The sequence below is a fragment of the Antechinus flavipes genome, chromosome 4 (assembly GCF_016432865.1).
Source record: "Antechinus flavipes isolate AdamAnt ecotype Samford, QLD, Australia chromosome 4, AdamAnt_v2, whole genome shotgun sequence".
Taxonomy (NCBI): domain Eukaryota; kingdom Metazoa; phylum Chordata; class Mammalia; order Dasyuromorphia; family Dasyuridae; genus Antechinus; species Antechinus flavipes.
In genome coordinates, this window is record NC_067401.1 from 451,781,421 (window position 1) to 451,807,918 (window position 26,498).

At 56.5% G+C, this 26,498-nt stretch overlaps 2 protein-coding genes across 3 annotated transcripts; both read right to left on the minus strand.

Moving 5' to 3' along the window:
* Window positions 1–778: 778 nt before the first annotated feature.
* Window positions 779–11,276, minus strand: ACADM (acyl-CoA dehydrogenase medium chain). Its single transcript, XM_051999398.1, has 12 exons — window positions 10,932–11,276; window positions 9,843–9,930; window positions 8,714–8,811; window positions 8,508–8,577; window positions 8,064–8,164; window positions 7,431–7,511; window positions 5,876–6,006; window positions 5,641–5,749; window positions 5,218–5,358; window positions 4,106–4,201; window positions 3,593–3,841; window positions 779–1,750 (listed from the first exon to the last, which is right to left on the minus strand). Exons 1-12 carry the CDS (start codon window positions 11,259–11,261, stop codon window positions 1,679–1,681), a joined length of 1,566 nt encoding a protein of 521 aa, XP_051855358.1. The 5' UTR covers window positions 11,262–11,276; the 3' UTR covers window positions 779–1,678.
* Window positions 11,277–13,477: 2,201 nt separating this feature from the next.
* On the minus strand, window positions 13,478–26,228 carry LOC127563136 (transcriptional regulatory protein AlgP-like). 2 transcript variants are annotated; one of them, XM_051999400.1, is made up of 3 exons: window positions 26,042–26,228; window positions 24,520–24,734; window positions 13,478–14,652 (listed from the first exon to the last, which is right to left on the minus strand). In XM_051999400.1, exons 2-3 carry the CDS (start codon window positions 24,565–24,567, stop codon window positions 14,224–14,226), a joined length of 477 nt encoding a protein of 158 aa, XP_051855360.1. In that variant the 5' UTR covers window positions 24,568–24,734; window positions 26,042–26,228; the 3' UTR covers window positions 13,478–14,223. The 2 variants fall into 2 exon arrangements, with proteins under 2 accessions (XP_051855360.1, XP_051855359.1); XM_051999399.1 differs by having other exon boundaries at window positions 24,520–25,025.
* Between the last annotated feature and the right edge of the window lie 270 nt (window positions 26,229–26,498).

Genomic DNA, 26,498 nt, shown 5'->3' on the forward strand with positions numbered 1-26,498 from the left:
CCAGTGACCCGTGTACCCCCGGCCACATCTAGGGGTGATGCTGTCTCTGGAGCGGCCTACCTCTGGGGTCCCCCCTCCCCGGGAAGCAGCCGGCCACAGCCGGGAGTCCCTGGCCCCAGCCCAGCCGCAGACTCCGGGGTCCCTGCTCCCCGGGAAGCAGCCAGCCACAGCCGGGAGTCCCTGGCCCCAGCCCAGCCGCAGACTCCGGGGTCCTCCTCTCCCGGACCCTTCCCCTCTCTGCGGGCTCCTCCATCCAAAGGAAGGAGGGCCAGCCCCTGGGTGAGACAACTGGAGGCTGTTAGGAGCACAGCGCCTGGCACCCACGGGCACTCAGCCCCCTCAGACTCGCTGCTCTAGACACCCAGAAGTTGCCTAAATGTCTATGGCTGTGGCACAGTGGGCAGCACCGGCCTGAAATTGGGGCTTGAGTTCAAATGCAGCCCGAGGCCCTGCCCCCCACAACGGCTCATGAAACCAGCGGGCTGTGTGACTTGGCCTCCTGAGGCCCTTCCCAGTCTGAAGCCCCCACGGCCTTCCGCCCAGTCCCCTTCCTCCTCTGCCCCGGGGTGCTGACCGGGCCCCCCAGGGAGCCTCCCCTGCTGCGCCGGTCAGAGGGTCAGGCCTGGAGGAGGCGCAGTTTCTCTGGCTCCAGCCTCACGCTCCCTTGTCCAACGTGGGCAACTTTGGCGGCCGAGACACCCGGCACAAACCGGGATTTCAATGCTGAGAAGGCCTGTTTCTACTTTTAAGGAACTGACAGAGGAGAAGCTTGCGGGAACACGTTTTGCAAAAACACTTTATTTTGGTAACTCATTATAAGACTATCCGCTATTGGATGTCTAGGAATTATAAAATGACACTTGTTGAATTCTCGTTCCTCCGTTATTTCATCATATTTACATTTTCAGAGAAGGGTCTGGTGGGACAGTTTAAGAAATAAGCTGGGTTGCCTCTTTTACCGACAGGCTCATTAAGTTCAAAATCAAAACAAGTGCAGCGGCCGATCCGCCTCCCATATACTCCTATGAGGGAAGGGAGGAAAACGTGCCTCGAGCCCTAATCGGAGTCACGGGCCATGGAGGAGCCGGTTCCTGTGCACAGGAGCCTAAGAGAAGGGGCAGCCTCCCCCAGAGAAAGAGCTGGCCTTCTTTACCAAGAAAGGCGAGGGAGAAACTGGTTTGCTCTCGAGCCAGATTTCCTCCCGTCCTCAGGCGCTGGCAGAGTGGGTGCCCTAGAAGTCCCGTGCCCAGCGGTGGGGGGACAGACACCCTGTGGACACAGATGAATTCTCCAGTTTGCCAATCCTAGAGCTGGCGGGGCAAAGGCGAGAATTAGGGATCGAGAGCCGAACCGTGGGAAGGCCTGATTACCTGAGGAATAATATGCCAGTAAAGGTCGGGAGGGAGCTCCCTTCCTTCACAGAGCGGTCGCAGTCGGCCGCTGGACGCGCTCGGCCTTTGGGCAGTGACAGTTTTCCGAACAATTCAGAATGTTCCCTCGATGCTTTGCACTACAAGTATAAGCGCCATTGGAAGAACAGGCAAGTATTTTAATGAAGCCAAAGATTTCTTGTTCTAAAACAAAGGCCTACAGCTACCGTCCCGGCCCCTGGCGGTTTGGTTTCCCGGGTTCCGTCCCGCGGCAGACATCTTGCAGCCCCTCCCGGGGCTGGGGCGCCTCAGTTCTTGTACTTGCCAATGTGCTCCCGGGCTATGATCAGCCTCTGGATTTGGGCGGTCCCTTCGTAAATCTGAAAGAGCAGAGGATAGGTTCTCTAAGTCCCTCCGGGCCCAGCCAATGAGGTTTCAGAAGTCACGTTTTCCCATGGCAGCCAACTGCCCAAAGGTCAAAGTGTGTACTCGCGATCGAGGCGGTTTGAGAATAAAACGAGCCAGACTGACGCCAGCCCGGAGGCTCCCCATTGCCGCCAGAGCCCCCAGGCGGCTCCCCCGGTTTTAAAAGCCTAAAAATAATGGACATTTCTCACAGTTATCAGAAAGGATCTGGACATAAACAGTTTCTTGCCATTGGGACTTCACGAGACTCTCCCAGAGAACGCACATGTCATGGAAGAAAACCCCGAAACCAGTCACTGTGGGTCCCCCTTGGGTCAGTGAACATGAAGGCCCCCTCATGAGCCAAGGACTGTGGGAGGGACTGGAGCTGGGTGCCAGGTGCACCCCCGACTCGGGAAGGCCCCTGAGTCATGCCCACGAGGGCCCGTCTTGGATCAGGGCTCTGGAAAGAGCCGCGGCCAGTCCAACAGGGAGCCTGACAACCAGGGCTGGGGGGCTTCCCGCAGAACGGCTTCGAGGGAGCCACAGAGGCTGCCCAGGGCTGGGGGAACATGGTGGGGAAAGGCTGGGAGGGGATGAGGGGCCCCATCTCAAAGGGTTCTGATCCCTCTGGAAGCAAAGGGAACCCCTGGGACTGACTGGGGGGGGGGGGAGTGGTGTGACTTTGGTGGCTGCAGTGGGCAGAGCCCTGAGGTTCCCCTGCCCCCCAACAGTCCAAGTGTGGGTGACGAGAGAGTGGAGGGGACAGGGAGGTGTTGAGGTGTAATTGGCAGCCTTGGTGCCATGTTGGCTTTGGAGGGGGAGGGAAAGGCAGGCAGGATGACTCCTAGGTGGGGGGCCCGAGGGACTGGGAGCAAGGGGGGAACCCCAGGTTTCCTCCAGCCACCAAAGGGCTCCTGCTGAGAGAGCTCCTCCCTTCCCCTGGGAAGCCCTGCTCCCCGGCTACAGCCCGGCTTCCCTTCCCCTCGACCCCCTCACGGCTGTCTGCATCCCAGAGGTGGCCTGGGCGGCAGCCCCGACCTCTGGCCTTTCCTCGGCCATTCCTGGAGGCCCGGGTACACGGCCTTCTCTCTCCCCCAGCACAGGTAGTCCCCCGTCACATGGCTGGGGTCGGGCGTCCCTTCTCTGGGGACCCCAGGGACCAACAAGGCCAGGCCTGGATCCCCGAGGCGACCTCCCAGGCCCTCCTGGCCCAGTCCACGGCTTGGTGATTTCAAGGGCCTGTCTCCCCAAATGTGCCGGCACTAATGAGCCTGGGCCCAGCCTCAGACCCTGCTGGGTGACCCTGGACCCTGCACCCCGTCTGCCTCTGTCTCCTCATCTGTAAATGAAAAGGACGTGGCCCCAGTCCGGGGTCACGGAGAGCCAGACCTGACTGCAGGGACCGAGCAGCCCAAGGACATGGGGAAGGCACAGGACGGTCAGCGCCAGGCCCAGCCCATCGGCACCTCGGTCACTGGCACTGGCTCGGGGCTGAGGGAAGCCGCAGGGGTGCGGAGCAGCAGGGGTCCACCGGGCCAGGGAGGGGACTTCCCAGGCCCCCCACGCCATCTGCTGCTAGCTCCGAGGGCACTGCTGGGCTGTGAAGGGGAGCACCGGCCCCTGTCTGCTGGGTCCCCCCGAGGCGGAGTCCGCAGTGACCCTTGTATCCCCCGAGGCAGCATCCCAAGGCCCACCAGCCCGCCAGGTGACTGGCTACACTCTCCACGGGGGGCTCGTTCCCCGTACCCTCAGCACGGCGGCTGTCGCAGCCGGGGGCTCCCGGTGGCAAGGCCCCCGGGCGCTACAGCAGGTACCTGGTAGATCTTGGCGTCTCGCATCAGCTTCTCCACGGGGTATTCGCTGTTGAAGCCGTTGCCCCCAAAGATCTGCACGGCGTCAGAGGCCAGCTGGTTGGCGATGTCGCCGGCGAAGGCTTTGGCGATGGACGCGTAGTAGGTGTTGCGGCGGCCCGAGTCCACTTCCCACGCCGCCCGCTGGTAGCCCATCCTGGCCAGCTCCACCTTCATCGCCATCTCGGCCAGCAGAAAGGCCACGGCCTGGTGCTGGTTCCGGGAAGGAAGCGGCAACAAAGGCGGCATCGGTCAAACAGCCCAGAGGGGACGCGGACGCACAGACGCGCGGCCGGGCCGGTCGGGGGCGCCAGAAAACACGGGCTCCTTTTAACGCCTTTAAGTCTGACTTCTGCTCCCTGGGCAGTTTCTTTGGGTCCTGCTTCTCACCCCCCCCCCCCCCGGAGCCTCAGCCCCCCCTTCCTCCCCCCCCCCCGGAGCTCGGGGCCCGTGCGCGGGGGCCCCTCGGGGCTGTACCTCCACGAGGTGCCTTCCGAAGGTCTTCCTCTCCAAGGCGTACTTGGTGGCTTCGTCCAAAGCCCTCTGCGCCAGCCCGACGGCCCCGGCGGCGACCTGAGGCGAAGGAGGCCGTCACCCGGACGGGCCGCCCGGCAGCCCCGACAGAGGGGCGCTTGCAGCAGCCTTTCTGCGGGGGCCCAGGCTGCAGAGGGGGGGACGCCCAGCAGCCGCGCTGGGCCCGAGAAACCAGGGGCGGCAGGGTGTGGGAAGTCGCCCCCCCCCCCCCAGAACCGAGGCAAAGTGGGACGAGCCGGCCCGGGAGGGCGCTGCGCAGTGTGCGGGCCGCGGGGGGCGCTCTGGGCCCCCGGCACACGCCCTCCCGCCTGCAGACAGACCCGGGACGGGGCCTGCAGACCACAGGCGACTTTTCTCACTGGTTTTGGGCGCTTTCCCCTTGTGATTCCCCCCACACACACCTTCACTAACATGGAAATTTGTTCTATGTAACTGCCCCTCCCTCCCGCCTGCCGTTTTGGGGGGGAGGAAGCCCATGATCTTGTGACAATGAATGTGCACAGTTGGGAAAAATGAAATGCTATTAAAAAGCAAAGGAAAAAAGTCCTCGCAACAGGCTCAGTCCCTGAAGGGCCCCTGGGCAGGCTCACAGACACAGAGAAGGGGGGTGGGGGGAGTGGGGGGGGTGGGTTCTGGCCCCCAGTAGCTTTCCTCCTCCCCAAATGGGAGGGGCTGCTCCCCGGGGCCTGCACGGTCTGGGGGTGGGGTGGGGGAGGGGCTGCTGCATGGCCTGGGGGGGTGGGGGGGCTGCTCCCTGGGGCCTGCACGGTCTGGGGGGGTGGGGTGGGGGGGCTGCTGCACGGTCTGGGGGGGGAGGCTGCTCCCCGGGGCCTGCACGGCCTGGGGCAGGGGACAGCTTTCTGAAGATGAGGAGGGACAGAAGTCAGCCAGACTCCCGTCAGAAAGCGCGCCTGAAGAGCAAACATTCCCAACGAGGACGGCAGGGGAGCACTTCAGGGAGGAGCCTCGGGGGGAGGACTCGGTCAATGAGGCCGGCTCCCGGGAGTCCCCTCGCCGCCATGGCGGAGCAGAGCCGGGCCCGGCGCCCTCCTTACCGGAGGCCTGGTCTTGTCGAACGCCCCCATGGCGATCTTGAAGCCGGAGCCTTCCCCGACCAGGACGTTCTCCTTGGGCACGACCACGTCCTCGAAGACGATGCCCCTGGTGTCCGAGCAGCGCTGGCCCATGTTGATCTCCTGCGGAGGAGGGGGCCCGGGGGCCTGCTTCCTCACCCGCACCGCGACCTCGGGGGCGGGGGCTCCCGGGGCAGAGGTCAGCCGCGGAGGGGCCGAGCTGCGCAGACCCCCACGTGGGGGGCGGCGCCAAGACGGCGTCCTCGCCAAAGAGCCAGCGGCGCCTCCCTTCCACTGAGGGGGTCCTGGCCCAGGCTGGGGGCTTTCTCACTGAGGAGAAGCAAAGGGGGGGCGCCCCCCCAAACACCGGGGACACGTGGAGGAGGGGCTCGGGCGGGGGCTCACCTTCCTCCCGACCTGGATCCCCGGGGTGTCGGCTTCCACGATGAAGCCCGTGAAGGCTTTGCTGGCCGGAGCCTGGGGGTTGGGGTCGGTGCGAGCCAGGAGGAAGTACCTGGAAGACACGAGGGGCCCTTCAGCTCCTCCCCCCAGTCCCGCGGCGGGCGCCCATCCCCCGGGAGTGAGCCCGCGCCCGAGAGCGCCCCCTGCAGGGCGTGGGGGCAGGGCCGGGGGCACCCACCAGTTGGCTTTCCCCCCGTTGGTTATCCACATCTTCTGCCCGTTGATGACGTACTCGTTGCCCTTCCTCTCGGCCCTGGTCTGCAGACCCGCCACGTCGGAGCCCGCCCCGGGCTCGGTCACGCAGTAAGCCTTGAGAAGGAGCGCAGGGACCCCTGAGCGCAGGGGCTGGCGGGGCCTCGGAGCCCCCTTACAGGAGCCTCTTTACTGAATCAGAGCCTTTTGCTCCGACGGCAGCGCCCGCCTCCCGCGCACCCCCCGGCGCCCGCCAGGCCCTGAAGGAGCGTGAGACCGCCGGCTCTCCCTGTGCGGGGGCTTTCGCTCTGTGGCGGCTGCACGCATGTCGTGGAGGTGCCGCAGTCGGGGGGGTCCTCCCAGGGACCCCGGGACCCCCTCCCTCTGCAGGCCTGACCACTGGGGCTCTCTCCTTCCTGGGGCTCTAGGGCAAGCGCCGAGGCTGCTGCTGCCGCTGGCCAGGCAGGAGGGGCGGCTGGTCCAAGCAGGCGCCTTCTTCCTCCTTACTCACTGCCCTGGGGAACAGCCCCTTCCTGGCCCCAGGCCCCGGTTCCCTTCCCCCCCAGGACCCGGTTCCCATCCCCCCCCAGGCCCCGGTTCCCACCCCCCCCCAGGCCCCGGTTCCCATCCCCCGTTCCCTTCCCATCCCCCCCCTGTTCTCTTCCCCCCACCCGCCTCGGTTCCCATCCCCCCCCCCTTCCCTTCCCATCCCCCCCCAAGCCCCGGTTCCCTTCGCACTCTGCTTGGACAAACATTCACGAGAGACGGGCAAACAGTGCCGGGCCCCGGCCTGCAGCCGGCCCAGACCAGGCGCTCGGGGCTCCCAAGGGCTGCCTCGCGCAGGGAGGGGACGAATGTGACCCTCCACGAAAGGCACCGGGGAAGGGGGAGTGGGGGGGGGGCGTAGGAAGAGGGGCCCAGGCCGGGGGTCTCCGAGGCGCCCCCAGAGTTTGCCGATGACCCCGTCCCCATCCCCGCCCTCATCCCCCACGTGCCGGGCAGTGATGATGGGAGGAAGGGCCCCCCACCGCCTCCGACCCCCTCTCTGACCAGACTCTGGGCCTCCCGGGAGGGCAGCAGGGTCCGATTCCCCCCGACCCCTCCCATCCCTGTGAGGGGGGAACTCTCTGAGCCCCTTGGGGACAGCCAGAGACCCAGAGAACCGGGGCACGGGGGCTCCCTGCCCAGCAGCCCCTCCCCCGCCCGCGCCCGCCCGCTGAAACACGCAGGGAGAAGCCGCCTCCGAGCCCGGACCAGCCCCGGCATCTCCTGGGGGCCGTAAGGGCGCCTTTCTCCCCCACCCTGTACAAGGACAGAACGGGGCGGGCCCCTCATCTCCCCCTCCCGGGACAACCGGGCGAGAACCCCGGAGGGGCAGAGACGGGGCCGGGCTGGGTCGGCCATGTTGCCGCGCTGGGAGCCTTGCACGTCTGGGTGCCCTGGCCCCCCCCCAAGGGAGCCCCCGCCGGCCTCGTCTCAGCAGGTTGGGGGGGGGGGCCCGATGAGGAAACGCCCTGTGCCAGACCCGCCGCCATACTCACGCACATCAAGGGCTGCTCCGTCATCCTCCCGAGGTACTTCTTCTGCTGCTGGGCGTTCCCGGCGAGGATGACGGGCATTTGCTGCGGGGGAAGCGGCCATGTCAGGGGGCGGCCCTGAGACCCGAGGGGGCCCTTGGTTGGGGACTCCGGACTCGGGGAACCTGAGCGGGGCCGGAGGGGAGGCCGGCAGGGGCCCACCGCTCCCCGCCCCGTGCCCACGGCCACCCTCCCCTCTCCCGCCGGGGTGTGCGCCTCCTTGGTCCTGCGCCGACCGCGCCCCAGCGGGCAGAGCCGCTGGCCAGGCCGCAGGGACCCCGGGCAGGAGAGCGCCCCCACAGGGGGGAGGCCGCCCACCCAGGCCCCGCCCAACACGGGACCCGCCCACCACGGGCCCCGCCTACCCAGGCCCCGCCCAACACGGGGCCCTACCCACCACGGGCCCCACCCACCCGGGCCCCGCCCACCACGGGGCCCTACCCACCACGGGCCCCGCCCACCCGGGCCCGCCCACCACGGGGCCCTACCCACCACGAGCCCCGCCCACCGCGGGCCACGCCCACCAAGGCCCCGCCCACCAGGGCCCCGCCCACCAAGGCCCGCCCACCACGGGCCCCGCCCCAAGGGGCAGCTCACCCCCAGGGAGTTGGCTTCGATGGCCGTCTGCACGCCGGTGCACCCGTAGGCCAGCTCCTCCGTGATGAGGCAGGCGTCGAAGATCCCGAGCCCCAGGCCGCCTGTTGGCAAGGGAAGCAGAGCCGGCTCGGCGGGGGGTTGGGGGGGGGGGCAGGGAGGCTGCGGGGGCCCGGGCTGGGAGGCGACTCCCTCCCTCAGTCCCGCGTCTGCCGCCTTCCCGGGAGGGGGCGCCTCCGGCTCAGGCTCCCTGCCCCCGCACGCGCCAGCACTTCCTCTGGCACGGGCCACGCCGGGGGAGGGTCTTCCCTTTGGCTGCGCCCCCACGAGCGGGGAGGGCTCTGAGCGCGGGGTCTGTGCTGCCCGAGGACCCACTGGGATGGGAGGGAGGGGGGGAGGGTTCCACGGAGGAGGGACAGAAGGGGCAGCCCCCGCCCCACCACTCACCGCAGCTCTCCGGAATGTGGGTGTTGATGAGCCCCAGCTCCCAGGCCCTTTTGATCAGGGGAACGGGGTACTAAGGGAGAAGAGCCGGGGAGGGGGTGAGAAGGCTGAGCCCCCGGCCCCCCGCCCCCCTACAGCCCCCGGCCCCTCCCCCGGCCCCCGCCCCCCTGGCCCCCCACCCTCCCCCCCGGCCCCCCGCCCGCACTGACCTCCCCTGTCCTGTCGTACTGCGCCGCCACCGGGATGATCTCTTCTCGGGCGAACTTGCGCGCCGTCTCCTGGAACTCCTTCTGCTGCTCCGTGAGCTCTGCGGGGGCGGGGAGGGCTCAGACTGGGGGTGCGGGGGCCGCCCCTGCTGCTGGCGCCCAGACTGACCTGGCTCGGGGAGCCCAGGCTCAGCGAGGGGAGGGCCCCAGCAGGAACCGAGCGGACCCCAGACCATTTCGGTGGCCCCTCTGTCGCTCCCCCAAAGAGCCGCACCTCCTCTCCTGGCTGGCTCAGGGACCCCGGGGAGAGGGGGGCTCTGCTCGGCCCCTGCACAGACCAGCACTGGCCGCCCCGGCGGCTGCCCAGAGGCCCCAAGGGAGGGCAGAGGTGTGCGGGGCGGGGAGAGCCTGGCCCCGATGACCCCCGACCCGAGCCGCCCCTTTCCAGAAACTCCCGGCAGTGACTCCTGGGGGAGCACGGCTTTTGCTACCTCAGGGGGAGGACCACAGCCCGCCCTCCCACTTCGGGAGGCCTCCGTCCACTCTACAGTGGGGGCAGAAAATGGGCCGGGACTCCGCCGTCCCCGCCCCAGACCGGTCCCCCTGATGGCTCGGACCCTCCGTGAGACTGTCCTGGAGGCAGGGTCTTTGTGCCGCCTCCGTGTCCTCCCGAGCTTAGCACAGGCCCGGCCCAGAGGGGCTTAATGCCCGCAGGCAGCGGGGCCCAGGGAGGGAAAGACCGCCCCGGCCAGTGTCTCCCAGGAGGCAGACGCAGCTCTCCGGGTCCCAGGGAGACGTGGGCAGAAAACCCCCAAACCCTTCCTGCGGGAAAACTGGGAAATGGGCTTCAAGACAAACTTCAGCCCGGTGCCCCTGGGGAAGTGAGGAGACACACTGACCAGGGAGGACCCGCTGACCAGGGAGGTCCCGCTGACCAGGGAGGACCAGGAAGGACCCGCTGACCAGGGAGGACCCGCTGACCAGGGAGGACCAGGAAGGACCCGCTGACCAGGGAGGACCCGCTGACCAGGGAGGTCCCGCTGACCAGGGAGGACCAGGGAGGACCCGCTGAGCAGGGAGGACCCACAGAACACTAGTCTCCCACCCAGACAGAGCAGAGGGGGGCATTTACCGAAGCTAAATCCCAGCGCAGGCTCCCGCTTGGGCTCACTCTTGGTGTGCTGCGACCTCCAAAAGCTCCGGGGAAAGCCTTGCAGCGCCTGCCAGAAGAGAGTCCATGGGCAGGCCCCAAGCACGGGCAGAGCACTCTCGCCCCCGCCCCGCCGCTATCTCTGGGTCCCTCCTCGGGCGCAGCGGTGCCAGGGCTGCTGAATCCTTCCCCAGGCCCGGACTTGGAGCGGAGCCACCCAGGGAGGAGGCCCCAGCCGCCAGCTCCAGGCTTAGATTACCAGCCCATCCCCTCCCCAGGGCCAAGGTCACCCCAGCCGGTGCTCGCTCGGTCAGCTGGACAGCAGCCAGTTTCCCTCGGTGGGGACCCATGAGTGACCTCCGCAAAAAGGAGGCGCCGCGGACGGCGCTGGGACCCGCCCACACCGTTCCTCCAAGCTCTTCGGGGGGACACTCCTAGCACTCCCGGGGGGACAAAGCCTCCTACTCCCCCCCTGCTTCTGCCTCAGTTTCCCCATCTGTAAAAGGTCTGCACGGATCCCCAAGGATTCCCCAAGGAACCTCTAGATTTCACTTCCTGCATTTCCTCGGGCCCCCATCTGTCCGGCCCGGGACTGGCAACAGCCTCCATCTCCTTCCAACAAGGCTGCCTTGGAGGCACCCCAGTTAAAAGGGGCGGAGAGGGGGAGGGGCAGACAGCGGGCACGGACCCCTCCCTCCCCGGGGCAGGGGCAGACAGCGGGCACGGACCCCCGTGGGGCAGGGACAGACAGCGGGCAGAGAACCCCGTGGGATAGAGAGGGGGAGGGGCAGACAGCGGGCACGGACCCCTCCCTCCCCGGGGCAGGAGCAGACAGCGGGCACAGGCACATTCTCCCTCCCCGGGGCAGGGGCAGACAGCGGGCACGGACCCCCGTGGGGCAGGGACAGACAGCGGGCAGAGAACCCCGTGGGATAGAGAGGGGGAGGGGCACACAGCGGGCACAGGCACATTCTCCCTCCTCCCCCCCCCCGCGGCGACGTCCGCGCCCATGGGTCCCGGGTCAGGCCCCCCCACCCTGAGGTCGGCTCCGTCCCCCGCCCGCAGACTCACCCGTGCCCCGCGCCTCAGCACCGTCGCTGCCATGTCTTTTTCTTTGTCTTCTCCTTCTCCTTCTCCTTCCCGGCCGCAGTCCCTCAGTTCAGAACCGGCTCCACTTCCAACCGCCGGGCCGAGACTTTTAGGGCAGAGGCGCCTGGCCCCGCCCACACGGCGAGAACCCGAAGGCCCTGGGACACGCCTCGTGCGAGGAAGCTTCGCTGAGTCACGACCACCGCGCGATCGGATTGGATGAGGAGAGACGGGGTTCCGCCCACTTTGGTCCAGGAGCGAGAGTCCCGCCCCCCAGGGGACAGGATTGGATGGAAGATGACAGAGGCACATCCACTCGGAGTTAGGGGTCGCCCACCGAGGGAAGAGAGAAACACTTTGCCGCGACCCTCGAGGGCCCCGATTGGACGAGGGAAGGCCGACGCCCTCCCTTCTTGGGCTTGGAACTTGGGGGAGGGGGGAGGTCCTAGTCTACCCCGGGGTCTGGGGGTGGGAAGCTGGCAAAGAGAAGTTCAGGCGTGGCCACGCAGGGGTCTCCCAGGTGCCCCGGGCTAGGAAGACGAATGGGAGGAGCCCCCGAAGCGCAGAAGGGTGGAGCGAGGGCGGGAATCTGGGTGAGAGGTCATGGGGTCACGTGGGTCCAGCCTTGGCCTTGGCCCCCGGGAAGAGGGGCGGGGCGGGGGCCCGAGAGCCGGACTTGAAAGGACACGCACGCCCCGCGGCCTTTAGACCTCTTGATCCTGGTCCTGAAGGATCGTCTTTTGTAGTTTCCCAGAGGAAAGGGGATCTGGTTTTGAGTCCTTCCATCACCCCCTCCCCACCCCACTCAGGTCTCGTAGACCAGTCGAGGGCGCGGGAAGACACAGTCGCTGCTGACGTCATGGTCACGTGCCGAGCCGCGATGCCAGGAAAGAGGGAGGTCCGGCCGGTCCAGGGTCGGGGCAGACCCCCGGACAAGCTGAGACCCCCCTCCCCCCCCCAACCTGACGTTCTGGGGGGCAGAAGGAGAACGTCCCCGCCGGCCCCAAAGCCGGACCTCCGTACAAGTGCCCGGGATGCCTCTGACAGAACCCGAGCCCCCAGCCCCTGCGAGCCTCGGAGTGGGAACCTCCGGGGCTCTGGGTTCTGCCTCCTGACGTCCCGACACTGATTTCCTTCCCCACCCCGAGAAGGGTCAGTGCTGGGTGCCCGGAGCCAAAGCGCCACACTCATCCCTTCCTCTTCCTCTCTCAAGGCGAGCCCATCAGCTTGCCTCGCACCGGTATCCCCCAAATCCTAGAGATCTCCCAGCTCCCCGAGCCGGCAGGTCCCCGTCCCAGCTCATGTGCTCCCCCCCCCCCGCCCCCTTCCATCCTGCGTGTTCGCGCTCAGTCTCAAGCCAGTCACTAACTCGCCGTGGGTCCCCCCCTTTGCGCCGCCTTCGCGTCCGCTCAGCTCCGGGGGCTGGCCGTCCCGCCCCTCCCTACAGGCCCGGCGTGCAGACCCTTTCCCGGCCTTGCCGGAACGACCCCGAAGTTCGCGGCGCCCCATTCCGGGCTCTGGGAGCGTGGCCCGCTCTGGCGCGGTGTCCCCGGCTGTGGCGCCCGCTTCTTTTGGAGCTCAGGCCCCAGTAGGGCTGCAAGTCCCGTGTTCATTGCCGGACTCCCTTTCGGAGCTCCGCCCCCGCCCGCCGCTCCGGGAAAGCCTCTTCTCAGGGTCCGAGCCGGGAAATTCTCCTCAGACACGCCGACCCCGAGCCCACCCGGAGGAATGGGATGGGGGGCCCGACTCTCGATGGGTTAGAGAGGGAGCAGGGCGCGTGTGCGGACGGAATGAGAGGGGCCGGGAAAAGGGGTACAGAAGGGGGTGAGACCAGGAATGGGATAAGAGCGAGCGAAAGCGGGGAGGGAGGAGAAAGGGACCCTCAGGAGGGGGTAGGTTAAGTAAACGTGCAAGAGTCGGCAGGGAGAAGAAATTCCAGCCTGAACGATAAGAGTGGACTTTGTTAGGAAAAAATCGAGGGGGAATGACCGGTGATCTCAGACAAAGTCAAAGCTAAAATAGTTAATAAAAAATAATCAGGGAAGCCACGAATGCCAGTAGCTTAACACTGCTTTCGACTACTTAGAATAAGGTTGGAATATTGCCAGGAGCTGGGAAACGAGGGGACGGATTTAGAAAAATATGGAGACTTAGACTTGGGAGGAGGATGTTAAACACCTTCAGAGCAACGGAGGCCGGACAGCCGTCGTACAAGCTTATGGAGACGCAGGTGGATGTCTGTGTGTATGACTATGGATGCGTGAGTATGCGCGCGCGCACAGGTACATCTGAGCTTGGGAGGAGGATGTTAAACACCTTCAGAGCAACGGAGGCAGGACAGCCGTCGTATAAGCTTATGGAGACGCAGGTGGATGTCTGAGTGTATGACTATGGATGTGTGAGTGTGCGCGCGCACAGATACATCTGAGCTTAGCCTTCGTGAGAGAGGTGGGAGGGAGGAAGGGGGAAATAAAACAGGCATAGGAGAAAACAAAAGAAAACCTAAAAGGAGGCAAAGAAAAATGACCTTTGTGGAGACTGTCGTGTTTATTAGGTGGCTTCTCTAAAATTTTATTCCATAATTCGGGAGTTCTCGTGTTCCGCTGTGCACGCGGCATTTTTTCTTTTTCTATTTGTACTGGAGTTTTAAATAAAGACATTTTAGAAAGAAATAAAGACTATCTAGCCCATAAACCCTTGGAAAACACTATTTAGTTTGACTCCTGTATTTTCCAACGAAAACACACCCAGAGAGCTTAGGCAGCTCCAGTCCGACAGCCAGTGCGCAGTAGAGGCAGGCCGGAAGTCTTCCAATCCTGCCCCTTCCCCTCCCGCCCCATCAGGCCTCCTCTGCGTATCCCTCCCCCTTGCTGTTCTCTCCAGGTATCCGACTCCTTCATCGAATCCCTCTGCTACCCCCCGGATTGGAGTTATCATTAGTTTAGACTGCAAGCCCCACGAGGGCAGGACGGGCCTTAATTCAGTTTTCTATCAGAGTCCTAAATGTTTTTTTGTTTTCATTTTGAGGAGCAGCCCTGATTTCATTGCTGTGAAGAACTTGAAGTCAAGCACTTTCCTTGTGGGAGGAACTACTACTTAGGGCTGCCGGCTGGCTCCGTGACTCGGGGTGCCGCCCGGGGCGGCCGGCTGGCTCCGTGACTCAGGGTGCTGCCCGGGGCGGCCGGCTGGCTCCGTGACTCTGGGTGCCGCCCGGGGCGGCCGGCTGGCTCCGTGACTCTGGGTGCCGCCCGGGGCGGCCGGCTGGCTCCGTGACTCAGGGTGCTGCCCGGGGCGGCCGGCTGGCTCCGTGACTCAGGGTGCTGCCCGGGGCGGCCGGCAGGCTCAGTGACTCGGAGTGCTGCCTGGGGCGGCCGGCTGGCTCCGTGACTCGGGGTGCCGCCCGGGGCGGCCGGCTGGCTCCGTGACTCGGAGTGCTGCCTGGGGCGGCCGGCTGGCTCCGTGACTCGGGGTACCGCCCGGGGCGGCCGGCGGGCTCCGTGACTCGGAGTGCTGCCTGGGGCGGCCGGCTGGCTCCGTGACTCGGGGTACCGCCCGGGGCGGCCGGCGGGCTCCGTGACTCTGGGTGCCGCCCGGGGCGGCCGGCGGGCTCCGTGATCTTCCAGGGCTGTGCCCGTATGACTGGCAGGATTGCTGGCTGGAGCCGTACCTGGATGCTTCTCTTGCGCATAGGAGGCTGCCATAGCTGGGGAGGGTAGGGGGGGAAGAAGGAGGGGGATTAAGGCTGGGTGACGTTTACTCCTCTGAGACAAAGGAAGCCCAACGGCCGGATCAGTTGGCTGTGACCTTCAGTCAGCTTTTCTAACACCTGACATCTCCATGTTTGTTTGTGCGTTTGTGTAGCTGTCTTGTTTGCTCCCCTAAGGGCAAGAACTGGAAAACTAAACATCAGGGGATGGTCTCCTTTCTCTTGCTCCGTTGCGGAAAACACCTTCTTCCTGCTGGCCCTTCTGGCTGCCTCGGCCCTAGCATTTACCCCTTTCTGGAGCGTGGGCGCGCCCATGGCCCTGCTCTGGCGGATGTTATCAGGCAGGATGGGAGGCCCTACTGTCCTGTTGTGCCACAGTTTCCTTTTGATGTCCTGACCTAGCTTCCCCATTGTCCTATTTAGTTACTCTGCCTCAGGTTATAACCTTTCCCTCTTTTTTTTTTTTTTTTTTTAACTTTGTATTGACAGAATCCATACCAGGGTAATTTTTTACAGCATTTTCCCTTGCATTCATTTCTGTTCCGATTTTTCCCCTCCCTCCCTCCACCCCCTCCCCCAGATGGCAAGCAGTCCTTTACATGTTGAATGGGTTGCAGTATATCCTAGATACAATATATGTGTGCAGAACCGAACAGTTTTCTTGTTGCACAGGGAGAACTGGATTCAGAAGGTAGAAATAATCCAGGAAGAAAAACAAAGATGCAAGCAGTTTATATTCATTTCCCCCTGTTCCTTCTCTGGGTATAGCTGCTTCTGTCCATCCTTGATCAATTGAAACTGAATTAGATCTTCTCTTTATCGAAGAGATCCACTTCCATCAGAATACATCGTCATACAATATTGTTGTTGAGGTATAGAATGATCTCCTGGTTCTGCTCGTTTCACTTAGCATCAGTTCATGTAAGTCTCTCCAAGCCTCTCTGTATTCATCCTGCTGGTCATTTCTTACAGAGCAATAATATTCCATAACGTTCATATACCACAATTTACCCAACCATTCTCCAATTGATGGGCATCCTTTCATTTTCCAGCTTCTAGCCACTACAAACAGGGCTGCCACAAACATTTTGGCACATACAGGTCCCTTTCCTTTCTTTAGTATCTCTTTGGGGTATAAGCCCAGGAGAAACAATGATGGATCAAAGGGTCTGCACAGTTTGATAACTTTTTGGGCATAATTCCAGATCACTCTCCAGAATGGTTTAACCTTTCCCTCTTAATGTTTGATGAGACAAAGGTCTACTTCAGTTGCTCTGCCCCCAAACCGCAGGCTATAATCATTCCCTCTTAAATGGTTGATGGTTTTATATCTTTAGGTTATAGACATTCCTTCTTAATGTTTGACAGGAATCCATTTTAGACATCATTAGAATATCAGTAATCTCTCCAGTTCCTCCCTCCATTGTGTCATCCTAGGTGCCTCCCCCCATTAGGTTACCCCCATCCAGGTACCTCCCCCATATGTCATTGCTCTTGTTATCCTGTAAAAGAGTCTTGCTGTCTAATGCTCAGGGCTGGATTCTTTGAGACCATAGTCTCCTTCAGCCCTGGGACCACATGGATGCATTTGGTCCCAGTCTATCTCTCCATTTAATAAACTATTAAATTGGCCTCTAATCTCTGTCTTGCTCAGTTTCTCCGGCATTACGGTCCCTCTGCTCACCATCACCACACACCCAAAAAGCCAATGATCTGGGTCACAGAACCTCAGCACTGCACGAAAACCCAAGGACATGGGGTCCATCCCATGCCCCCAGAGTGACTATTAGGCTTTTGCTTCAAGAACTCTTTGGGGGGACTTCAATACTTTCTTGAGCCCAACAAACATCTTGAACCCCCAAAATATCTTGGGGTTTAGGGCTGATGTCTCAAGGAGTCTCGAAAGAATGCATAGTCTTAGACCACTTCCAAATCAAGGGGCAAAGATACCAATATCACACCATTGACCGATAGGCCCAGGTCCAAAAGGGAGGGCGGCAGCTAGCAAGGGAAAGATGCAGGTTAAGTTCCCTGGCAGAAGAGGCCATTAACAAGGGGGAAGATGCCATCAGGGCAGCTAAGTTCCTAATAAATGAGTCGTTGTGACACTTGGGCAGCCGGCCAGTTTCTAAAAGGAGTTATTGATAAGTGGGGTTTCCGTAAGGAGAAAAATGGGGGTGGACATCATAGCTTGGCCTTCTCCTTGGGTCCAGAGGACTAGGGCCTCCTCAAGGACCACCAAGGGGCCCACTCAGGACAGATAATCCTCTTGGTGCCTTCCCTGGCACCCACCCAGCTCCCAGGGACCAGGACCCCATCGACGTCACAAGGGAGCATTTTTACTTCTGTAAAACTCTGGTCTCCTCGCTCTCCTTCGGAGCTACAGCCCCCGAGAGACCTCCTTTTCTAGAGCTCCCCCTTCTTCTTTTCCACTTCCTGCCTTCTGAATGCCGCAGTCCCAGTTCTGATGGCATCATTCCTGCCAAACTCCGATCCCTCTTCTCTCCCACCAGGGAACCAGTGATCTCTTTGCTGCCAAATCTTTATTTTTTGGTTACATTTTAAATTCAAAGGCTTTCCCTCCCCACCTTGTACTAGGGAAGGCCACAGACTGAACATAGGTCGGACTAGGTCGGGCGTACTTCTAGGGGCCGGTTATTTGGAGGCCAACAACAAATTCTCGGCCAAATCTAAATGCTTCTTCACTCAGCTTCTGACATTTGCTCATTCTCCTTTCCTTGAAAATGTCCCCTCTCTGATTTCAGGACATTTTCCCCTTCTGGTTCTCCGCTACTTGTTCACTTTCGGCTCCCTTTCTGTTAATCTGTTAATGCTCCATCTTGGGCCCTTAGAGAGATCCCATGGGTTCCCAGAATCTCTCGTGGACATCCTACCCAGGGCCAGGCCCCTCCTCTTGTCCTTGGACTCTCAGGTGCCAATCTCACAGTGGGTTCACTCCACAAGCTCCACTGGCTCCCTGCTAACCGTGGGATCAAGTACAAAGCCTTCAGCTGGATGCTCCTTCCTTTCTTTCCAGGCTTAGCCTGCACTCCCCTCCAAGCACACTAGGCCAGACGCCCTTTCTCCCCCTTTGCCTCCATCTCTCCATTTCTTTGGATTACTTCTTCAACAAAATAATAACAGAATTAATTAATTTGTCTTGTAATTAGTTAAAATTGGTTGAGAGGTCAGTAGTTAGGTCTCCTCAGCATATAAAGCATTATTGTAAAATCAGGCTTTATATTTCACTTCTTGAACACTCTTATCTGACAGTCCCAAACAGGCCAGTGCCCAAAATGCTCTTTGATTCTTTGATAGCGTTATGAAGTGTCTTTATATTAAGCCTAAATTTGTCAGATCTTATCGTTCCTTTGGTATTCTAATTCTGCCCTTTGGGAAAGGATGCCTGTGGAAGTGAGCTGGGATAGGAAGGAGTCCAGGTAGAGATGAGGGGTGAGTATTTCAGGCAGGGGAGACAACCCGAGAGAATGCTCAGAGCTGAGAGGTGAAGGGTCCAATTTGTGGGACACCAGAAGCCCATTGGATCAGAGTCCTAAGAAAACTGGAAAAATAGGAAGGGACTCAGGGATGAAGGCTCTGAATGCCAAATAAAGCATTTGGTGTTGGATCCTAGAGCAACGGGATTTGTTTGTTGAATGGGGCTGCAGGTGGTGGTGGGGGAAGAGGTGACTGGATAAGGCCCCTGTTTTAGGAAAATCACATTAGTGACTGACCTGAAGATGCATCGGAGTGGCCAGAGGCGTGGGGCAGGCAGATCCATGCTCCCCACCCCAGGATATTGCAGTAGAAGTGATAAGGGCCCGGGAAGTGGGGGGACTATGTTGGATCTAAGATGCAAGGGACGAGGAGGGATACAGGGGGACTCCTCTAACAGCATGGATAGTATATGGTGCATCCCGGCCTGCTTGTTCAGCATTCTCTTTATGTGACTAGCCTTCCTGTGAGAATTCTCTGTATGCCATCTGAATGTCTCTCCTGCATCTGTCCCCTTTCTGACTTGTGACTCTTGAAGCATCTCCAGCATCTTCTGACCAAAGATATTTTCTGATCCTTCCCTGCTTGTGTCAACCGCCACCCTCCTGCGTGAAAACAATTTCCTTCTGTTTGTTTTGTAGTTGTCTTATGTACTTAATGGCGCATGTGTTGTCTTGCCAATGGAATTGCCTTGGAGGCAAGGACAGTTTCATTTTTTCTTTGTATCTAATAAAAATCTTAATTTTTATTCCTCATGAATCTTTGTGTCTTAAGAGTGGTATTTGTAAACAACATTGTTGGGTTTTCCTTCCTGACACATTTTGATGCCCTCTTCCATTTTATGGGTGTGCTCATAACATTTACATTCAAGGGCATGGTTAAGTTTATTTTTGTCTTTGTACAAATCCTACCATTTCTTTTCTTGGTCCTCTATACCTTTATTTAGGAAAAAAGAAAAATGGAATGAAATCAGCACTCATTAACAATAGTTTATATTTCTTGAAGAACTCTAACCCCAGCCCTTTGTTCTCCCTCTTTTCCCTTATCCCTGACCTGAATATTTGGATCTAAATAACTCTTTATAATGTTTTTCTTTTCATAATCAGACCTCTATAATAATAGTTCAATTTCCTTGTGACTGTTCATCAACTTTACCTTTTTTTCCAAATCCCTGATCTAGCTAACTCCTTTGTTCACTATATTATAGATCCACCACTATACTCCACCCTTCACCCTTCACAAATACCTTTCCTTACCTGCTACATATAAGAACAAGATTTATGAAGTTCCTGTTTCTCTAACTTAATTTTACAATATTCTTTTATGATATTATAATAGTTCTTCCCCCTCCCTATTTTTTCCTCTAAGGTATTAATTTCTTTTTGAATACTTCAAACTTGAACTTGCCTTTCTTTGTTCCATCTGGGAGATGAGATACTAAAGATAGTGGATATCATTAGAGATATTGAGATTGTGATTGTGAAAGGGCAATCCTCTCTCAGGATGTAAGCACCTGGTCAGCATTTTATCTTTTTAATTCAGTCAGTCAGTCTCTTTGTTTCCCTCTTTAGGTTTCTTTTGTCTGCTGTGTTTGCCTTTGGAACACTATGCCCCTCTGATTTTTTTCAACAGGAATTACTGGATATCTGTCTCATATTTTTTTTTTCCTGTGTGGTAGGTATTCTTTTGTATCCAGTGTGGTCAATATATATTGAGATTTTTCTTTTCACTTTTTCCTTTTCAGTTCAAGATGTTTAGGTAAGCTTTATAAGACTCTCAGCTAATACTTTTTACTAGTCTTATTATGTGTAGTCTATCCTTGGCTACAAGCTGATAATTTTTGTGTCTTAAAGAATGATCCAGAAATTAAAATCGGACATCACCAGAACACCTAGACTTTACTCCCCAAATGTTTCTTTCTTTCCTGTAGTCTCTACTTTCAAAGTTTTCCCATGGTTTCCTTGGCAACAATATGGACTGTGACCTTTATTATCTTTTTAGGACTTCCTAATATGTAGCAATCTTTCCTTAGCTTCCTTCTGACATTTTCCCTTGTGTTGCAGTAAATCTTCAGAAATAAGTAGCAGCAAACAAGTTTGACAAGTCTTAGCAAGTTCTTTCATGTTCCCAATCGCAGGATGATTGTTTCCTGGTTGGAGATAACACTCTTGTCTGCCTTCACCAGGCGATCATCATCAGCCTGTTCCTCTCCCCTTTCTTTGACCCTTACCAGATGATTTCTGCCCTGAGGACTTCTGTGGATTCCAATCGGAGCTCTTTAGAATATAAGCATTGATTTTCGTAAAAGTCACTGGCATATAATTTCCTTCAGGAAGGCTTCTTAAACCGTGGGTCACAAGAGGGAGGAGGGGTCAGGAAAAATTTGGCAACAGTAAAAGGCTTCTGAATGCAGCCACCGAAAATCAATTCAAACAGAAACGCACAGACTGGAGGTGTTTCTGGCAACGCTTGCCTGGATCCCATTGCCTGGCTTCCCAGCCCAGGCTCTGAACAGCCTGAGTACACTTTGTACTGTGTGCGCAGGACCTGCCACAAACACCTCTACTGAGATTCGAGGCAGGGTCAAATAAAGCTTTCTTGGGTGGAAAGGGGCTGAGAGATTAAAGAGCTCCTACACCAGATGGGGCTTTTTAATAAGGGGTCTCTTGTGGGTAGATTTCAGAATTGAGATGGGTGAAAAAACAAAATGAAACAAAAGACCGTATGTGGTGATATTTTACTAAACTAACTGAAGGTAAATGTTCTTCTACTGTGGATTAAACCAACATACACTATTCTGAGAAGAGGTCCAGAGATTTCATCAAAAGGGTCCATTGTGTGGGGAGGTGAAGGGAAAAGAGGAAGAAGGGAAAACACAATAAAAATGTATGTTAAATCCAATATATGTATATATATATATATATATATATATATATATATATATATATATATATATATAATTATTGTGCTGCAGCAGAAAAAAAAAAAGAGAAGCAAAATAAAATGGAAGCAAACAACAAAAAGAGTAAGAATGCTCTGTTGTGGTCCATACTCAGTTTCCGTGGTCCATACTCAGTTCCCATGGTCCTCTCTGGGTGTAGATGGCTCTCTTCATCACTGAACAACTGGAACTGGTTTGAATCATCTCATTGTTGAAGAGAGCCACTTCCCTTAGACTTGACCATTGTATAATCTTGTTGTTTAAGCCCTTTCTTTACCACAGAAAAATGTTAGAACCTGCCTAAAGGTTTTAAAGATGGAGAAACCTCTTTTCTGAAGCTTTTCATACCCATAGCAATTAACTCTGAAGAGACAGAAGACTTTGTGCAAGTCACAGTATAATCCACCTCCTCCTTTCTTGCCACAAGGGATTCTCTGCAATCCCCTGGCCTTGCTGGTAACTCTCCCCCTGACACCCAAGGATGAGTTGGGAGCAGGCTGCCAATTGGCAATTGCTCGTTCACTTGGCTCAGGGCTCAGCAGCTGGCCGTGGGCTCTTTCTTACTTCATTAGTCCCTTAACAAGCTCACTTTTTCTGCTTATCTAACAACCAAGGATACGTTCTTATTTATATTACCTGTCTAAGTATTAACCGACAGTTCCTGACTTGAGTAAGAGGAAAAAAAGCCACAGTTCATTGTCTTTACAAGTTCTTCTAGTCCCCTGTGTTCTGTCAGGTATTGAGAAATGTTTTTCTAAAGATGACTATAAGTTATTTCTCCCTTTCAATTGAAGCAGCAGGTGCCAAATGCTTCCAACCCAGTCTATCTTGTCACCTTCTGTTGTCATTTACTATTAGCAGTAGCAAGCATTTCCCTGATGCTTTAAGGTTTGCAGCACATTTTACAAATAATGATGTTGTTGGATTAATTTGCTCTTTAAAACCTCATATTGTCTTGTCAAAAAACCCCTAGCAACTGGCTTAGGCCTAGAGTCTGTTACTTAGCTCTTAAAATGTACAAATTTGGTTTCAACTGGTCTCGGGATTGCAAAATCCCACTTCCCAAACCCATAGACCACCCTTTCCCCTGACAAAGTCGATTTGTGGCCCAGAACTCCAGTTGGTTCATTCGCGATGTAATCTGCCTATGGTTTGACAGTTGACATCTGGGCTAGGGGTTCAGTGCCTGCTTCCCCACTCCCTACCAGCTGAATGATCTTGGGCGAATGGGACACTTATTTGGCCTTCGGCAGCTTTGTCCGTCAGAGGAAGAGGCTGATGTTGAGTGAAGGGAGCAGGAGAGCCTCGTGCGCACTGCCAGCCAGGGTGTGATGATTCCTTTTGATGGGCTAGCTCTTCCCAACCACACAGCCATCCAAGACAGCTCCAATAGACTTGTGATGGAAATGCTGGCAGCATCCCGAGAAAGAACTATGGGAGTCTGGATGCAGAATAAAGAGTACTCTTTTTGCTTTTTTTTTCTCATGATTTTTCTCGTGTTCTGAGCCTTCTTTTACAACATGACTAATAGAGACATTTATTGACATGGTTGTACATCCATAGCCTAAGTAAAAAGAGAAGGTTGTGCTGGATGACCTTTCAGGGCCATTTTAGCTCAAAATCCATCATCTGTCTTTTGCTTCTTTGATTCTAAATGAATATTTTACCAGAACTTGAATGTTGGCTATCCACAAACCACCTAATCATTTGGATTCAACTTAATTTTGAAGAATAAAATATGCCTTTTTCATGTTTATGTCCACATCCTCCCTGTCACGAGCATATTCAAAGGCAAAACCATTCAGCCCTTTGACTTCACCTGGGAAGGAGTGTCGGGATCTGGTATCTCCTCCCCCTGCTCCGAGCCGGGCTGGGCATTTGGCCGTGGCTCATTCTCTACCTGGGTTCTGAGACCTGTTACAACTGTTTCTCCTCACATCATCATTATGGTTCTCAGGGTTATGCTAATTTTACTCCGAAGCCTAATTTTGCTAATGATGGCTAATTGTGCTCTGAGTGCTAATTTAATTATGCATGCGTGTCCTGCAAGCCTCTCTCCATTTCTGGGAGAAATCACATTCTTTCTTTGCACATTTTAAAGAAACAGATCTTCCAGGAAAGGCCCTCGTGTGTCTCCATGATCCGCCATCCTTGGTCTTTGTTAATTCTGTCACCCACTTGGGGAAAGACCAGTTTGTTCAGATGGTTTCTGACTTTGAGTAAAGAGAGTTCCTTGTCGAGGGAAAGGCTGCTCCTCTCCAGCTGGCTCCTTAGTCCCCTCACCATCTCCTGGCTCCTCAGCTTACTTTGCATTCTCTGCTGAAGTCCCACCTTCTTCCCAGTTCCACAGTTCTTCCCCTGCCTCTTCCCCCTTCCTAGCTCATTGCCTGCCCCTGTCTTGGGGGGAGGAGGGGGAAAGTGCCAAGAACCGGGGAGGGGGGCTCCGGAGCCTTTTCTCCGGATTAGACCGGGAGCTCCTTCAGGGCGGCCTGCGCCCAGGGCTTGGCCCCCAGTAGGTGCTTCCCTGACTTGGAAGGAAGTCAGGACTTGCCCTCATTATCTGTGGATCCAGATACAGAGAAGTCGGGCACATTATACGTAGATAGTTGTGTAGATGTCTCTGTGTGTGTGCACATGCTCGGAGCTCCCGGAGCATGTGGGTGGGAGTCTCCCAAAAGGGAGAGGGGCCCTAGACAAAACGGGGGTCACCCTCCCACCTCCTTGGCGGTTCCTCCCCCCAATAAGTCTCAGTGGGTACCAAGGTCCTTCCCTTCCTCCCTCTCCCTCCTCTGCCCCAAACTCGGTGGGGTCTCCAGTGTTGTGCCACCCGGCCAAGCGGCCGCAGTTCGTGCCATGGGAGGATTAGCGGGAGGACCGGGGCTTTGCTATTTGCATCCCCAGCGCTTAGCGCAGCGGCTACAGCTTTAAAGCTTATTACATGCTCCATTCATTCAGGTATTTTGTGACAGCAGAGTCTAAACATGGCGGCCCCAAAGTCACTGATGGAGAAAATCGTTTGTAAGAGAAATCTTAAAAAAAATTTACATGTTATTCCTCCTTCAGACAAGTAAAAACAATTTTAAGCATCCATTTCTCTGCCCCCACCCCCCACCCCTTCCCTTAAGGGCTAAACAATCTGGTCTAGGTTGTAGACGTGTGATTCTGCACAAGGCATTTCCGTGTTAGCCATTTTGGGAAAGACAGCCTGAAAAAAGTCCCGGTGAAATAAAGGGGAACGTTCTGTGCTGTGGCTGGCTCAGACCCTCAGTGAGTCTCCGGAGCTGGGGCCTTTTTCAGCCGGCCGCCTTTGGGAGCGTCTCGGATCCCGGCCGTGGTGAAGGGAAGAGCCCAGTCATCCGCGGCCCGTCAGCGGGCAGCGGGCGGCGTGGCTCTCCGTGTCCCGCGCTCTCCCGGCCCTGCTCACTTACCGGCACCGCTTCTTGTTCTTCAGGCTTTTCTGCATCCGGCCGGGGCATTTAGGGTTAGGTGCCGCTGCTTGTTCAGGAGTTCCTGGCTGCCTCCCGGGAGGCAAAGGATCCCTGGATCTAGCACAGCCCCGCGTTGCTTGTGGGTCCGTTGGGCCGGCCCTTCGGGACCTTGTGGACCCGGCTTCCCTTGGGCTTCTCTGGCAGAGATGCTTTACCTGGAATGAAAGCAGAGACGAGGGGCCTTGTGCAGGGTCACACTGGCGGCGTTTGAACTCTGGTGTTTCCAGGCCCTGAGCTCTCCCCATCTCCCCATGTGGCCCAGGGACGAATGAGCCCAGCTGCTTGTGTTCCCTTGAGAATGCTGCTCTCTTCCTGTACTTGACGAGTAAGCTCACCAGTCTAATAAATAAGCCTTTATTAAGTGCCTGCTACATGCCAGGCATTGTGTAAGCACTGAGAATATCAGCCAAAAGACAGACTGTTCTTGCCTTCCAGGAGGTTCCGTTCTGTAAATTAATTTATTAAAAAAAAATAAATGAATTTTATTTTTAATTAATGGAGCAAAACAAGCATTTCCATAACATAGTATATATATGTATACTTTTTGGGGGGGAGGGGAGCTGAGGCAATTGGGGTTAAGTGACTTGGCCATGGTCACACAGTTAGGAAGTGTTGTGTCTGAGGCCGGACTTAAACCTCCTGGGGCTTTATCCACTGCATCACCTAGTGCCCCCATAGTATAATAGTATAATTATTAAATTATTAAATACTATAATTCAGCACATGAAGCTGCAACTCTCTTACATACAAATTGCTATTCCTTTTAAATATATAATAAAATCACATAAATTTTCCCCCATGGCTACCATTAGACCTAGATATATAAATGTGTATGTGTGTAAAATCATTTTATGCACACTTCTATTCAATTCTTTCCCTAGATGCAGATAGCATCTTTCTTCATATGTCCTTTGTAATCATAAGGACTCAAAGCTGTTCTTAAAACAATATTGCTGTTACTATATACAATATTCTCTTGGCTCTGCTCATTTCACTCCTGATTGTTTTATGCAAATCTGTCTATTTTTTTTATTAATTGTTTTATTTCTTTCTGGTTATGCATGCATATTAACTTTTAAAATACATATTTCTTTATGAATCATTTTGGGAGAGAAAAATCAAAACAAAAGAGAAAAACCACAAGAGTAATAAAAACAGGAAAAAAAAAAGTAGAAATGGTGTGCGTTGATTTCCATTCAATGTCCATGGGTTTTTTTTCTGGATGCAGATGACGTTTTCTATCCAAAGTCTATTGGGATTGCCCAGGGATCACTGAACCGCTGAAAAGAAGCAAGCCTTTCATAGTTGATCAACACACGATCTTGATATTATTGCGTCCAGTGTACTCCTGGTTCTGCTTGTTTCACCCAAAATCAGTTCGTGTGAATCTTTCCAGGCCTTTCTAAAATCAGCTTATTCATCATTTTTTATAGAACAATAATATTCCATTACTTTCACATACCGTAACTTATTCAGTCATTCCTCTATCCGTGTTTTTCTAGGATCCCTGAGCTCTTCATGTCTTATAGCACAGGAGTACCCCATCGCAATCGCACCACGATCTGTTCAGCCATTCCCCAATCGATGCAGTCCTTTGCCTCACAAACAGCTGCTAAATAGTTTAGAACATATAGGACTTTTGCTTTTTCCCTAATCATCTTTGCAAAGAGACCTAGTCATTGTGTCGTTTGGTTAAAGAGTATAAACAGCTTCCTAACCTTTGGACCTAATTCCAGTTTGCTCTCTGAAAGTGGCCGGATCAGTTCACAGATCAGTCAGGAGCTTTCACTTTAACTGGGGGAAGTGGAAAAGCAAAGGTTTGGCTGGGGCTTTGTTAGACTAGAACAAATTCTTTATCTACAGTTGTTAAAATGTCATCATAGTAAATGCCTTTGCTTTGAGCTAATTGTGTTTATTGA

Excerpts from the sequence above, each read along its gene's own strand:
- ACADM (XM_051999398.1), bottom strand. The coding sequence starts at position 11,261 with ATGTGCCTCTGTCATCTTCCATCCAATCCTGTCCCCTGGGGGGCGGGA. Across the intron at positions 9,931-10,931 it reads TGCTGAGGCGCGGGGCACGG|GCGCTGCAAGGCTTTCCCCG; the intron begins GTGAGTCTGCGG and ends CTCTTCTGGCAG. Across the intron at positions 5,359-5,640 it reads GGATCCAGGTCGGGAGGAAG|GAGATCAACATGGGCCAGCG; the intron begins GTGAGCCCCCGC and ends CCTCCTCCGCAG.
- LOC127563136 (XM_051999399.1), bottom strand. The coding sequence starts at position 24,824 with ATGGGGAGAGCTCAGGGCCTGGAAACACCAGAGTTCAAACGCCGCCAG. Across the intron at positions 14,653-24,519 it reads AAGAACAAGAAGCGGTGCCG|CTATGGCAGCCTCCTATGCG; the intron begins GTAAGTGAGCAG and ends TACCCTCCCCAG.